At 42.1% G+C, this 16,236-nt stretch overlaps 1 protein-coding gene across 4 annotated transcripts in view; it reads right to left on the minus strand.

The window, feature by feature from the left end:
• Nucleotides 1–16,236, minus strand: part of kif13a (kinesin family member 13A) — a 38,228-nt gene that overhangs the window by 17,851 nt on the left and 4,141 nt on the right. For all 4 annotated transcript variants that reach the window (XM_082550897.1, XM_082550896.1, XM_082550898.1 and 1 more), the window contains exons 3-14: nucleotides 10,744–10,756; nucleotides 8,278–8,338; nucleotides 7,243–7,335; nucleotides 6,506–6,686; nucleotides 4,305–4,392; nucleotides 3,655–3,789; nucleotides 3,426–3,538; nucleotides 3,230–3,341; nucleotides 2,923–3,135; nucleotides 2,704–2,814; nucleotides 2,478–2,612; nucleotides 212–342 (exon numbers count right to left, since the gene is read on the minus strand). In XM_082550897.1, the coding sequence (XP_082407023.1) occupies nucleotides 212–342; nucleotides 2,478–2,612; nucleotides 2,704–2,814; nucleotides 2,923–3,135; nucleotides 3,230–3,341; nucleotides 3,426–3,538; nucleotides 3,655–3,789; nucleotides 4,305–4,392; nucleotides 6,506–6,686; nucleotides 7,243–7,335; nucleotides 8,278–8,338; nucleotides 10,744–10,756 (1,386 nt within the window). The remainder of the gene's footprint in view (nucleotides 1–211; nucleotides 343–2,477; nucleotides 2,613–2,703; nucleotides 2,815–2,922; nucleotides 3,136–3,229; nucleotides 3,342–3,425; nucleotides 3,539–3,654; nucleotides 3,790–4,304; nucleotides 4,393–6,505; nucleotides 6,687–7,242; nucleotides 7,336–8,277; nucleotides 8,339–10,743; nucleotides 10,757–16,236) is intronic.

A 16,236-nucleotide genomic window follows, 5' to 3' on the forward strand; every position in this document is an offset into this window, starting at 1 on the left:
TTCAAGGGGAAGAAGCAGGCTAATCGAGTAGGAACAATGGTTTTTTAGGGGGAGGGAGACATGCATCTGATATCAAAGTGAGGGGCTCAGATCATGAGATTCCTGTGCAGTGAGGTCATGTGAAACTCTGAGGTCCAGTCATCCAAGAGCGCAGATCACAGACAGAAACACAGACACTTAGTATGTTGGAATAAGTTGCACGACAGCTCACCTGGCATTCCCTACTGGCATCAGGGTGACATCACCATCTGGGCACACCTCCAGGACGCAGTGCTCTGGCTGTATCCCGATCCCAAAGAGCTGGATGTCCTGAGATGTGTCTGCACCCACACGCGTGTGCTCCTACACACAGGTGCAGGAAAGATTAGGGAAACTACATTGGCAGATCAGGATGTAATCACATCTCACCCTTCTTATCCAAATGTTCTGGCCATAACCACAAAAGGCTGCTACCTTTTATCTACTGAACTGATTTGAACTAAAGTAGTGAAAAAAACAATAAACACAAGAATACGAATTTGGGAAAATGACAACTAGACATAAAGAAAAATCAGGCCTAAGCAAAAAAACATGTGTGCCGAGGGGGCGTTGTAAAACAAACATCCTAGCTTCTAAAGGATGTCGTACCCTGCAGCGAACGAACCTATTTCACATTACCATAGTCATTCCACACTGATATGCCAGGCTGGCCTGCAGGAACTAGACAAAGGCCTGTTGTTCTGTAAGCTGTGCAGATTGCTGTCTCACATGCCTCAGCGCTCACACATCCAACTAGACGGCTGGCTGTTCCACTTCAAAGTCCAGACCTGCTCTTACTGAACTTCTCTCACGACAACATGTGTGCTTCAGTGTGTGTTTCAGGGCCTCTGTCAGTGCTAAATATTACTGCTGTGGTATGTGGCGCATGAAGAGACTCACTGTGAGTGCTTAAATAGTAAACTGCAGTATTAGCGAGTGACTGAATAAGTGACTAACTGGGTCTTTGTGGCAACTAATGAAGAGTACAAGGGGATCTTTTTGGCTTGTTTCCCACCATATAGGCGTTCTGGTCTTTTGCAGTCACTATGAGCAAAACGCTACAGTGATTATAATAAACATCATAGGAACATCTTGCTCTATAATTCTGAAAGTTAATTCACAGAGAATTAATAAAGGACAAGTGATTAGGTTTCACTATAGGACATAAGATGACATGAAAACACAGTAACCAGCTGTGTCCCCAGCTCTGGTCTGGGAGCATTTCATCAATGCTAACCATGATATTAGCCACATTAGCTCATTAGCTATCAAAATGCTAACACTGACATCACAAATAAAAGAACCAGTCCATTTACCAACTGTATACTTAAGTCTCACTTTAACATTAGGCACTCGATTTTCTAAACCCCCCAAAAAAATCATACAAATATATGTCTGTAAAACTTTATTTTTTTATTAAAAATGTCCTCTTGGAACTTTAGAAATTTAAATCAGTTTAAATTTAATATTTAAAATCACTGGGATAATCACAGAAATGCAATACGGCAATGCAGTGTGAATAATCTCTATCTTTTTTTCTAAGAGACTCTTAAACTTAAGTAACAGGGCAGATCCAGGCTATGTGTTTAAACTAATTAGACTCACTGTTAAAAACAAGCTGTATGCTATATTTGCATTAAGCAAAGAAATTGTTGAGTAGTATATAATCCAGTGTGATAATATCAACAGATACTTTGGGTCTTGGTCCTCTAGCATCATATTGTAAACCTGCTGTAAAGAACCTCGGTGCTTTCATTGATTCCTTTCTGAAATTAGATTTGCAGATTAAATCTGTGCCCTTTTAGCTTTTAGTTTCTTTTTTTAAACAACCTTGGCAAGGATATCCATGCTTTTATCACGCCCAGACTGGATTCCTGCAGTTTGTTTTTTATGTCAGCTTTTGCAAGGCACTATTATCATGAATGCAGTTGGTCTAAAATGCAGCTGCTCGACCCCTGACTGGTAGACAGACACATGAATGCATTTCATCTATCTTAGCATTGATTAGGATTCATTTTTAAATTTTGTTCACTTATAAGTGCTTGCATCAGCATATCTCTAAGTAACTATTCGTCATGTTACAATTTTACATGCTCAGTGCAAGACCAGGTGACTCGACTGGTGACTTAACTCTAAACACCAAACTAGCTCTTACAGCTAACTGATCTTTTGCAGTTGCCTAACTCTCAGACTTAAACTTAAAAACTTATCTTGTCTTATGAACCTTTTTACTTTAGGTCTAATTTACGACTGTGTGTTTCTGTAAACACTAGAGATTGATTTTAATTATGTTAATTACGTTCCTTATTGTTTTTAAATTACTGCCTCCTAATTGTTTTATTGATTTCTGTGCATCACCTCGGATAGTGCCTGTTGTGCTTAAATTTGCTTTATTAAAAAAAACGGCTTGACTGAGGAGCTGAGCTTGGGAAAAAATGACATTGCAAAAACAGCATTACCTTCAGGTAGTAGACCAGCAGCTCATTTAGGGCAGGATCAGCATTCAGATTGACCAGGAAACACTTGTCTTCACCCACTTTAATCCCAGACGTTTCCAAGGAGATGCCCATGCTTTCCAACTGCTTCTGACGCTCCTGAGAACATGGATAATAACAATGTAGCTGTTCATATAAACACACTAAATTAGAGTTGAGGTTTCACAGTTTTCATGAGTAAGGAGTTTACAGTGGCAATCTCCTCTGTCTTTCTTAGCTTCTCCTCCCAGGTGACTGTCATCTCTTGGATGAGTTTCTCAGACTCCTGCAGTTTCTCCTTCAGCTCAGGAGCCTTCATGGACTGATGGGAATAAAAAAAATGTAAAAAAAGGAGAATAAGTCAGAGTCAGATGTCTGGCATAATTTATTCCTAATTGAACAGCATCTGTGGTTCAACCTCTCTTCTCACCTCGGCCTGAGAGAGCTGAACTTTCAGCTTCTCCACCTCTTCCCTGAGCTCTCTGATGATCCGAGCGTTGGGGTCTTCATTCACAACGGCATGGTTGACGATTCTCTTGGCCCTGTCGGCGTAACGTAGAGTGGACAAAGTCTCCTCATAATTATCAGCAGCTGGACTCACCGTTGCTATCATGGCGGTCTTGCTGTTTCCGCCAAGGTTGTCCTGAGTTTAAAAAAAAAAAAATCACAAGAAGCTGTTAAAATAGACTTTCATGACAAGTTACAAAAGAACAACCCAAACAGAACGTGGGTCAAACCTTCAGTAGCCAGGTGAGCACTGAGTCTCTGTAAGGCACAAACTTGGGCTTCCCCTTTCCTGCAGACTGATCAGCCAAAGCAGAAATCACACATCCTAATGTGGTGAGAGACCTAAAAACCAAACAAAGATACATTTAACCTGATAAATGATTGGACTTTATATACAGCTCATATACAAAATAAAAATGTTCTCACTTGTTTATATTGCTTCCTTCTTTGAGTCTCTCCCCAGCAGCTCCAGTCTTCGACACACGTTCACTTCCTGCCAGGTCAACCAGACTCATTTTGCTCACTTTCTCCCCTGAATTCTGTTGACAGTCACAGTGTGCCCAGACAAATATATTTAATTAATAAACAAATGTTTGTCCTTGTGAAAAAAATGATTGTAAACGTGTGTGAAATAAGAAAAAACAAAAAGACTTACTCCAGACTGTAGATCATAGAGCGTTTGCGTGACAATGATACTGAAGACGGCGTGTGATCGGCTGCTCTCCTCATTCATGTTGGTGGCTGCAACTGTGCGAGATTTGTTCCCCTCTGACATCAACACCTCAATGTCCTAAAAAAAACAAAAAAGAGGAAGGACAGCAGAACTATTTAAAGTGTTTTTCTTGCTCAGGCTTTGAGCACATTTCGGTGGCTAAATCTTTAAAATGATAGTTGTGATAGATGTGCACATCTGGCTGTATGCCACTTCATTTAATTGGGTCACAACTGAGAGAGGGCCAAAGCTGTGGGAAATCCATTGGACTAATATCAGGCAGAGCAGAGCGCAGAGGAGCAGGGCGGAGGTGTTTAAACGTAATTATGGAAGGGCCTGCCAAGGCTTGGCATACGCACTACACAAAACCCCATGACTACATCCCACATCAGGAATATGTGTCACTGGAGTCTCTGCGCTTGGGAAGGTTTTACACAGCGAGGTTATTCCAAATGTAAATCAGTGGTTTGGCGACTGAAGATACAAAGTAATTTCTTCTGGATGTTATAAATCATGTTTATGTGGCTCTGATAGAGGGTGGATATCGCCTCATTTCTGGTCGCGGCATGATGACAGACGGGTGAAAGACTCACCTCAAAGCTGGTCACAGCCAGCTGAGACAGACCGTCCACATACGGACCAAAGACTTTGTGTTCCCGAACTTTCAGGGACTGTCGGCTCCTTCAAAAAATAGAGAAGGCAACACAATGAGTAAAAGAGAACAAAGAAGCACTCTGAAGAAACTTAAAATCTTTTATTAAATACATACAAGCTGTAGTATGGAACTGTAACATATACATGAACATTTATAAGAATCAAAGCTTTTTCAAAGGGAATAATACGTCATTTTGATTAAGCTTATCAGCACCAAATAGATTTCCTGTGATTCACAATGCAGCAGTGCTTTAAATCTGGTGTTTGTGGTAACATTCCCACATTGGCACACCAGTAGAGATGGGTTCACAACAGGTTGAGAGCAAGGCCAAACAAAAATACACACAGGTGTGGATTTTTCTTGTTTAAGGCATACACCATGGGGAATCATCAGCAGTGTAAACTCACTGGACACTTTATTAAGAACTTGCTTGCTGGACCCCCTCTTATCTATGCTTAATGGCATAGATTCAACAATCTACCTATGATTCAACTTCAGGGATGTTCAGCCCACATTGACTTTAAAATGCGGGATTTGAATCTCCCGTTCCACCGCATCCCAAAGGTGCTCTACTGAATTGAGATCTGGTGACTATGGAGGTTATATGAGTAAAGTGAAGTCATGTTCACAAAACCAGTTTGAGATGATCTGAATTCTGTGTGGTCTTTTGCGTTTGTGGGCCATCTGCTTCAAGGTTTGACGTGCTGTGTGTTCAGAGATGCTCTTCTTTTGTGGCAGGCACCTTACTGTAAATTGCGCTACATTTAACACCAAAAAGCATGCCCTATGTTGCACCCAGTGTGTGTGTGATAGTTGCTAGGATGGTTTATTTATCTGGAAAGAGAAGGGGAGATGTTATCAGAACAAGTGCATAATTGGCAGGGGTGGAGAGCTTAAAGATAGGAGCTAAAACTTTGTTTCTATCCTGTTGTTCTTTACTCTGAGGACTACTCTGAGTGTTTAGAGCTGAGCCCCACATACTCCTGCTGCACAATAATACTGGTATTTTAGCGAAACACAGCTGAACTGAAATTCACAGCGCGTCACATGGAAGATCCCAACAGGAGACAGATACAAGGATAGGTCTTGTTTTCCTTTTTACAGTGAGCAGAGTGGGCTCCAGTGTTTCAGGCTTTTTAGCTATATTTCTACACAAAGACCAGTACACAATGAAAACATCTCTGCATGTCTGTTTTTAGCAGTGAGAACATGCAAGGCAAACTCTGTAGTCACTACTGCATAACATTTGTCCATTAACATGAGCGTAACAATATCTTAGGATTAAGGCTAGTCAAATTAGTATGTGCAATATTCACTTTCTTCTTCAGACACACAACCAAATCACGTCCACCCTTGACTCCTGTATAGCTCCGCACCTTTGATGGAGATGGCAACCGGTTTAATCACATTTATTATTGTAAACAGATTGCTTGGAAGATTTCAGCTTTGTCTTAGTGCCATTTTCTCACCATCTTGATACATCAGACTTGGTTTGAAGATGTCTGTCTGTCAGTGGTCTAACCCACCCCTGCTTTATACAGTACTACAGCTAACGTTTATTCCTATAACTGACAGAGTAAATTAGGATGCAAGATCAAGAGCATCTGGAGGTTACTATATACGTGACAGGAAGCTGCATCTTTTGACATCTGCAACTCACAGAGCGCTGCACTGTAGTCTGTTTCTGGCGCTCGGCTCGCAGCAGCTCTGACCGCTCTCTCGCTCACGGCTTTACTACCAGATCTCCCCGAAACATCCCCATTCACAGCTCACCCTTCTTAGCAGTCTGTCTGCCAACCCACATCACACCACAGAGGCGAAGAAAGCAGCACTGTCAGAGGACGACACTGGCTGCTGTTCTGCAGGAAATAACTGGGTTGAGCTTCCTACTCACATCATTCTATCGCCATCCCCCCCATCCTGGGTACTAGACACAACAGAGCTATAAAAAGAGACACAAACCAGAAGACAATGCGAGCTAACGGACAGATCACTCTCTACTTGAGCTGGAGAGACTGAAGAGAACGAGAAAACAACTCCATAGTTTGTGAAAACAGCTGCGTCTTGTCGCCCCCAGGTCCGAAAGCTGCTTCGGTGAGCTGGAACATGTGTATTTTTAAAAGCAAACATCAAACTCACCCTTTGGGATCCAGAAGGTCACGGACTTTCTCATTGTAGATCTCCATGTAGGAAACTTCCACCTTAAAAGAATGGCCTTCGTTTGTCTCCCTGTGGACCCTCTCAAACAACGAGCAGCAGAGTCGAGGAATTAAGCCTGGCTGCTCTCCATTGCCCATCATGGAAAAGGACTTGCCTGAGCCTGGATGCACAACAGAGTCACACATAAGTTGCCAACTTCAGAAAGCGAGTTAGTTAAGTGTAGTCTCTGCTATGGCCACAAGTACATCTGGAGAATAATTGCCATCATCATCGTGTTGCAAAAAACGAACATGTAAAGAATGAGTCTCCAGCTGTGCCAGCAGCTGTGTCAGGCCACATTTGTGCTTGCACATTTGCATATACTGGGTGTACAATGGATTTCCTTTAGCATGTTAGCATGCTAACATTTGCTTATTAGCACTAAAAATTAAAGGTGATGGGAGCACGTTAAAAGTGAAACTTCTTAATTCATTTCAAATCACTTCACATCATTATTTACGATTTGTGATCTAAGTTAAACTAAGACTGTCCAGAAGTGTCGTCATCACTCATGTGCTGCTTGCAGGATGTTGCTTCAACCAGATGATTATATCGGATTTGTCTTCTTTCTTTCTTCTAACTGATGAGCGTGCAGGTGTGTCCCTCTAAGACAGGAAGCAGGAAAAAATAGCTAATGTGCTTTCAGGGCGAGGGAGGAAATGAAGTCATTCAGTTACCTGTTTGTCCGTAAGCAAATATGCAGGCGTTATATCCCTGGAATGCATTTTCAAGTATCCCCTCTCCAAGGCACTTGAACACCACCTCTTGACCTTTCAGAGAAAGACACGGTCACCATGGAGATTATGGTAAACAGAGGAATAATTGTGTCACACAGGGTCAGAGGCCACGTCCTTTTAAGGATCCAGCCTCTGAGTTAATACACAGTTATACTGTATAAGCACTATGATCACACATACTGTTTGGCTGTCTTAGTACTAAAAAAAAACTCTATAAATGGAGTGACAAGGGGCACAAAGGGCCACGAAACAGTGAATAAGATTCATGAAAGGTGGCAGATTCCTGTCTGGTCATGTGGAAAATGCAGAGCTGTGTAGAGAAAACTCTTGTGCTGCTCACTGTCATGCCCCTGCTCAATGGCCCAGCTGTTTAATGAGCTAAATAAAGCCTTGGCTCGGGCCCTTGAGGCAGCCCTTAACTGAACAGATTGCCTTGTCGGTTCAGCACAAAGGAGATGTAAGCTTAACATTTCCATCGGCTAAACAAGAGTTATTTGACAAACACAAAGTATCCTCAATTATTATGTAAATCCGCCTCACACTGGCAGTAATAATCTCTTTTATGAAGATGTTACAGAAACTGCAGCTGAGGAGAAAGAAGAAAGCGACTTTACCGGGTTAGCCGGTGCACGGCAGTGTAACAGTGGTGGATAAATACATAAACACAATGATAAATGTGTGTGAACAACTGTGATGCCACTATAGCAGACATACGAGTCCAGACAATACAAACACAACTGCCTTGTTGATTTTAATTCATTCACTCAAAATGCTAATTTTCATATACACCTGTACTATACTCTGATTTGCATGATGCAAAAACAGCCTGCCATCATGCAGCGAGCTTCTTTGCCCTTGCAATGGTAACATAAAGCTCTGCAGCAGGTCTTTGCGTGGCACATAATTTGAGCTCTCTGGTTGAGTAAAGGATTGTTTTTCTGTTTTTTTTCCCTAGCCTTCACATTTGTGACTCACCGGCATATTTGGGAACGTTGGACTCATCCATGGACCAGAAACAGTGGTCAAATGCGAACACCTGCAGAGGCGACAGCACAGGGAGTGTAAACACACACTTGCCCAAGCATGTATAGTACAACATAAGCCAGTCTCTCTTAGTGGTGATCGTCTTCTAAGGTTCACAGGATTGATGTGCAGTACCATGTAAATCAGCAGGACTGAGCTTGTCTGAGTGAGTAAGAGGAATCCTAACTGAGCATTGTTCGAAGTAATGTTAGTTAAGACCGCATCATGTCTGTCTGTACAAATTCACTCTCAGCTGTTTTGTCATAGTGGCTGGAGTTAAACGAATTCATAAATCAGGGTCAGCGCTCCCCAGAAGAAATTCCAGCACTCAGTGACCCTCATCTCCAAGGAGACAGAGGCATAGCTGTTCCACTTGGTGCGGGCTGGGTCTTAGCCCTCTAAGTCCCACAACACAGACTTCTGCAGCAGCATGCCCTTCTATCACCCAGGCACCTGCAAGTGCTCTGGATACATAACACACAGAGAGGATACTCTTTCTGGGGAAAGAGCATTAGTCAACAGCCCCTCACAGACAGAACAGCTCCTCTTACAATGTATCTGTTTATGCACTTGACTCCATATTTATCTGCTGTATCGTTCTTAAATGTATCCTTTAAGCAACTGCAATGCAAGTCACCCATTACATATTTTTGTTTGCTGTTGCAACACCTCATTTGCCTAATTTCTAGAAATGCATTACCTGTGCCAGCGCTCAATCCAGAACCATTCCCACACATTTCCAACAAAAAAACAACCCCCCCAAAAAAGACTGCAGTTGTCATGGCACCATGTACTCACTGGACCCAAGAGTTGGAAAGACTGAAATCAGCGAATATAGGAGGGGCTACTGCAGGAACTTCACTGATGTTTGGGAGATGCAGCCCACAGATATTGTATTGCCAAAGGAAATTACCCTGAGATTTGTGATAATGTAATGCTAAATAATATCATAACATTTTCTCCATCGATGGAAAAGAGGTTATTTGTGTTGATTCAAGAAAGAAGCACTAGGACAAAAAGTGTGGCCTGAACTCGGTAATGGGAGCTTTATATATGCTTCTCCCTCCATTTGCCTTAAACCTTTAAAATCAGATTAACATTTCAGTCTTGATCTGATTTTTGAAGTTTTTAGGCAGATTTTTGGTTGCTTAAGCAGTCATCTAGCTTGTATTTAGGATAAAAAGCTTAAAATTATAATCATTATATTCAGGATTTTAAAAATGCATTGCAGATTTTTTCGGATTATCGTTCATATGTTTTTTTCCACATCTGTATTATTGCAGCCTATCTTGGTCAGGACCAAAAAGTCCACATATTTTGTTCGCTTGTGTTTTTCTGATGTTAGAAGAGTAGCTGCCGTCCTGTCAATGGTACAATTCCTGGCTTTAGTGCTCTGCCAAAACACTTTTCTCTACACAAATACCCCATAATAATTGACCTTTAATCATAATAAGGGCCACTGGCCAGGGAAGCAGTGGTTGCACAGTCAGCATGGGAAGCACTGAGATCACTGAATGCTTTGAAAGCAAGACCTCCTCTTGTGACTTCAGACAAGTGAGTGGGTGCCATTCAAAGGAACAAAAGTGCCATCATTCTCAATTAAGGCTGGTTTGGTAACTAGGGCTTCAGCCTCCTTTGGCCTGTCTCTGTCGGGCCTGAGGGTGTGACTGCACCACAAATTGTTTTAGACTGGACAATTACTATTAATCAGCAGTGCAAATAATGATGCAGCTGAGGCGCACAAAGCCCTTTTTGTCATTTCTAGTATGAAAACTGTCCGAATGTGATTGGACTGCAGCGTCTGTTTCCCCAGTAGACGGCAGGGAGAATTTGAGTGGCACTATAGCTCAGCAGACAACCACGTGCTTGTCTAGCTGAAAGGTATTATAGGGTAGCTCGGGTTCACAGGCCCCAGAGACCATGCACACCCGTGGCCCGGACTAGTGCTCCCCTTGGTCCAGCCAGGGGCTGACTGTACTGAGCACAAAGCCCGTCCCTGGTGTGTGAAACATCTCTGAGCTAGTCACCAGCGTGTTGTCAAGGGGGGGGGAAAGTGGGGGTGCACTCCAACAATGCAGCTTTGAATGTGCGCACACACTGCCCCAGTGTCCGCGCTCATCCCTCTCTCATTGTAACGCCTTTGTGGGTGTTCACGAGATCTTAGAGCGCTGACACATTCACACGGACATCTATCCGGCTCCTGCTGACCAACCAAACTACTAAAACACCCTCAGTCATGTCCCTAGAAACAGCAGTGGACTGAACTGTGCAGGATGTCTCTCAGCTCCTCGGGGGAGAAGCGCTGCTTGTCCCGCATCCTGCTACTGAATGATCTGTGAAGTCACTATAAATGGAATTCAGCTCTGTTGATGTCAGCAGGTTGTTTTGTAGAAAAAGAAACAGATAAAACATACATACCTTAGGTTGTTTCCTGGTGAGATTGAGGGGAAATAGTAGGAACCCAGCAGATGAACCAAAAACAGAGAAAAACACAGAGAAATGAACATAGTTAGCAAACAATTTCACAGTCAGAACTTGATATCCACAGTGCTCTGAAAAAAAAAGAAACGTGTAACCTCAGTTCTTTCTTTGAAATTCCTTCTTTGACTTCTTTCACTCCTATCATTTTCTCACTCACTCATTCATTTCCACATTGTTGCTTTTCCTGGTGGGAGCTGGTGCTGTGATTGGGTTCATAATTGGGCCAGTGGAGTGTGAGGAAGGGAAGAGATTTAGGATTCAATGTCCCACTGACTCTGCTGAATAAATAGCTCTTATGCCTGTGGACTTAACACAGAGGCCAGCTTGGGGAAGCTGCACTGTGCATTACAAGCTCCCGGAACTAAGGACAAAAGTGTAGCATATATGGTTCTAACATATGCAGGATTATTCTCTTAATTGGACCAGTCCTCATCTTACAGTAAGGTACAGCCTCTACGGTGTGTGGTTAATTAAGAAATGCATGCTCCACAATCCAGTCCTTCAAGATTCAGCAGATAACTCCTGCAGAAGTCTTCTGGCACAGACACAAAGGTGGGCATCACCTTCACACAGTAACCAATACAGAGCAGAAGCTTTGGGAAGACTGAAACACTGCACCAATGTTTCTCACACAAACTAAGCTGAGTCACCGACAACGGCAGGGCCATGGAGTGCTCAGCATCCATTTAAAAATAGCCTCTGTTTTTTTTTAATTTCTAAGTTTCAGAATAATAGAAAATCAAGGGGAATAGATAAAGAATTAACTGTGTTTTAGCTCTTACGACAGAAGAGTGTGGTTGAAGAACAAAAAGCAAGAGGGCCTCATCTGGGTTCATACCCTATATCTAAATCTGGGCCACTTACAACACTGAGACTTGGTCTTAATCAAAGCACACAGAGACTGCAGCAGGCAGTTCCCCTCCACCGGCCAGTCGCTCCATACTGCAGCGCAAAGAGGGGACGCCCAGGAAGCGCTACAGTATGACATATGCAGGCTATGTGGGTCTCCAGACTAGAGGGACTACAGATAAGGTCTTCATGCATGCTAAACTGAAAGGCAAAATTTAAATTAAAAAACATGGCAGAGATATGAAGATGGAGTACTGATGAAGAACAAAAGGAGAAAATTGAGGAGGAGTGGAAAGAGAGAGCCAGAGACACACACTTGATGATGAAAAGATGAAAGACTCGCTGTTTTTGAATGAGTGCACTCCACAGCAGAATCTCCACATCTGCAGCATAAACTAAGCAGCAGTAACAGGGGCTGCTGCAGTGGTTTGGCGGCTCATGCTCACTGTGTCATCTACTGTATGTACAGTTAATGTATCCAGTTACGGCATGCTGGGAATGCTGAACAAGACAATAGGAGGAACTGTTCCTAACTGGCTATATTTAGGATTTCATAGAGTTCCTACTTCCTTGTCAAAATCTCACAAGACATTCATTTACTTCCAAACAGCTGACTTCATTTTAGCCTCCTATTCAAAACGAGTCCCTAACCTCCTACCCTATCACAGCCAAGAACTCCTTCTCAGTAAGTTAAAACACACTATCCTCCAGTTCTCCCCCTTTGCTTTGGACATACTCTCTAACTGAAAGCTGTCTTCCCTGACATTGATCTCACAACATATGAAGTCACATTTGGATGTGTAAATACTTCTAATGATGCTTCCTGCACAGAAAAAAAAATATTTTTCAGGCTATAGTTGTCAAATGTTGTAGTTTATATTACAACACTCAAGCATGAAGCCCACAGGCAGTCTGCTAAATAATCAGCATGGATGTCAAGTTATGTCTTGAGGGCTTATTAAAGACTATGCTGTGGTTGGACAGTACAAATGTGCGACACGCATGTATGGCACAGAAGTGCCAGGTGGTATCAGGTTATTATCCCCTCAGAGGCAGATGCACTAAGCCACTGCAGCCTCAGCAGGGCATGAATGAAATCTAAAGCCCTTTTCAGACATGGCAAATATAACATTTCTGCCTTCGTCAGTTTGACTTAGTGCATTCTGTCTTTCAGATATAGTCCACTTTTGCATCATCCAGACACACCCATGGCAGTGTGCACACAATATTTGCAATCAAAGCAAAAAGACTTTTTTGCACTTGTGTCAACAAGCAGTAACTGTGGTGATGCGCAACCACACTTTTGAATATTAAGATCTCTCCACCATTAAGAGCAGGGTTTCTCCCTGCATGCATGCTGCATGGTGGTGCTGCGCAGGCTGACCGCACCCTTCACACACAGGCTTGGCAAGAGAGAGAGAGAGAAAATGAATCATAAAGAACTCTATTAACCTTAATGCAAACATGAGGTAGTTAGATGAAATTATTATTGTGTGCATGCTTTTGCTGTTTAGGTCACTCTCTGATGAGCCGAGGAACTCACAAAATGAGCGACAATGTGACATGTTGTGTATTGGAGGCCAAACAATTCAAAGGCCTGACCAGCCGTTGTTGTGAGTAGGGTGCTCAATCCGACATACTGCAAAGCTGTCATCCTCATGTACCACAGCACGTGCATTAGGGACTTAAAAATCCTGTCAGGATGGGTAAAGTGTGTCTCTGTGCTTCCTTTTAGGGGAACGCTTAGGTTCCTGCAACTCCAGCTACCTGATGCCAAAGCACCCATGTATGATTAACTTGGCCAAAGGGAGGAAACTGGCCTCTCACACTGCTATGACTCTCCTCCTGCACGTGGTGTGAGATAGATTAGAGGAGAAAATATCCTCGTTTCTTGTTAAACGATAAGAAATATCACTTCAATACCAGACCGTGACCAGTTTCAAAGATAGTCTGGAAAGGGTCTGACAGATTTTTGTGGCCCTTTCAGCTTAAATCCATGGGTGTGGCAAAAACGAAGGTATAAAAAGTGGGAAATCAGCACTGGAATTCGCCCCCCCCCCCCCCCCCCCGTGGTTATGGAGCAAGATTAAGGCCACTGGGTTATCGTGCCACTGAAAAATGCACTCTTCTAAACCAGCAGACAACACATCAGATTAATGTACTGTATTATCCACCCACTGAAGCAGAGATCTACTCTAAAAAATTACATTCTATTCCCACAAGCTCACACAATTATTAGACAAAATAATGAGTTTTTATTGTATCATTTAATACAGTAGTTTCTAACAGTATATATACTACTTGCCATTATTTACTGAGATTCCTCAGCAGCCTTTCAAAGACTTTATGATGACATAATCCTGCTCAACAAATGGAGTATGGAAGAGGTCCCCCCATTAAGACTCCACAGCATTCATCCCCTCTGCACATACTCTCGCATACACATAACATATTTTGCTGCCGCTCCCACACGCATATTCGAATTCCTCCTCTTGATCTATGGTTGAAACATCACTCCCCCATAACACACACACACACACACACACACATACAATCTTTTCACCTTAATTTAACCACACATATGACTTTTCACAGCCATTTAAATTACACCATTAAAGCTCTAAGGCCAAAAAAGGGGTGACAATTCTGTTAATGTAAACTGCAAATTGATCAGTAACACCTGCACACAGTTTTGTAAAGCAGTGATATTGACAGGTATTAAAAAATCAAAATACTGAATGCACTAAATGATCATTTTTTAAAAAGCCTAAAACAAAGGAGTCCTTGCATCATTGTTCTAAAAGCTAAAATTAGTCTGAAAATATTTGGAATGAGCGGCTGGAGAATATCATATCACTCATGAAGTCATCAACATAACTTCAGGACTTTTTCTGTATCTTGAAACTGCTGTTGCTAAGCAACGGTGGTAAACATGGAGGGCGAGTCAACCAACCAGCCTCATGAGTCAAAGTTGGAGTATGAAAGGCGAATTTACGATCTCCAAAACAACCCTTAATGAAGAGCACTGTCACCAGCAGCACACGTGATGCTCATACCAACTGCTGTGTGGTACCTCGAGGTTTCCATAACAAATGTTAACAGCAACATATGATGCAGGCAGGGTCTAATTTGATCCTCTCTGGCATTTCTGACAACAATGTGACAAGGTGGGTCACCAGGCTACGTGTGTGTATGCTAAAACACAGACCACATCTACCCTTAAATCCAGTAAGTTCCAAACAAGCCAGAAAAGAAGTGCAATTCATCAATTAGTTCGGTACAGTACTGAGCAAATGAAGAGAAAAGGAAGTGACACATTTACTACTGGGACACACCGCTCATGAACCCCATCTGCCTGCTGGATGTCACTTAGCTGAATAGATCTGGCATATGCCGGGCGAGGATAATAACAAAAGCCAGAGTGAGAATGTTTAAGAAGTACAAATCACATCATTAATGTCATTAATTGGAGGCAGAAATGTAATTTTAACAGAGGTATGGGCTTGAATGGCTCCACTTCCACAGAACGAGACCAAAAGCAAGTCCACAATAAAACACTACCTCATTATGAAAGCAAACAGAATATAACAAGCAGGCTCAAAAACTTCAAAAAGGCCTCATCTCAGAGAATCACGCCAGGAACAAAAACCAGAATAATTATAGAAGAAAAAGTGTTTGAGAGTGAATTTTCACAAATACTGCCTGTAGAATTAGAGGCCACATGTGAGATTAATGAGGCACAGGCCTGACAAAGAGGGAAGGCACCATCTTTTCTCAATTCCGGATCAAGATGTAAACAATGTCCCACCCTCTAAACAAACAGGGAACAGTCCTCAAGGGAATGTAATTGTTATATCAGCGTGCTGCTAGCACTTTCTCCTAATAGCAAAGAAAGCAGCCTTAAAGTGAAAATCTGTGCTGATAGTGTGCAACTAACTGTGAGAATAAGATTTTAATGTTGATTATTGGCACATGAGAAGCACCAGTGAAAAAACAAAGAGAGCATTCCTGAGGTCGGCCAGTGGACAAAGCAGCATTGTCATTTAGTAAAGGCTTGTTTTGGAAATCTGGATGACACTTGTTGATGTGCAACGAAGAGAAAATGTGATCAAGGCTCTAAAAAAAACAGTGCACTGTCATGTCTACCCAACACCTTAGTGCAGAAAGCCCAGTGTCTTTATTAGCTGTGTTTTAGTGAGGGTTAGCAAACAAATAAAGTTCTTGGATGCTAAAAAGCATTAGTAAAACATAGGATGATTACATTTAAAGGAGACATTTGAGATTCTGGAAAAGTTTGATGAGATTTTGATGAAAAGACTGCTAGTAAACTTCACGTCTATATGGTAAATATTAAAAAAATATGTTAAGCCTAGCTTAGCATGAAGGCTAAAAGCAGCTAGCTAACGCCACATAAAGGTAAATTAGTTTTTAAATATATTGTTTTGTTAATTACTGTGTGCAGCTTGTAATACAGGGTGTGATATGCTGGGAGGATGGAGAGGAATCCCTCACCTACTACATAAACTGCTTTTTGTTTTGTGTTTTATCTAAATAAAATGTATTTCCCCCTCTGATTTTTAG

Source organism: Aulonocara stuartgranti (genome assembly GCF_965226115.1).
Source record: "Aulonocara stuartgranti genome assembly, chromosome: 11".
NCBI classification, from domain to species: Eukaryota; Metazoa; Chordata; class Actinopteri; order Cichliformes; family Cichlidae; genus Aulonocara; species Aulonocara stuartgranti.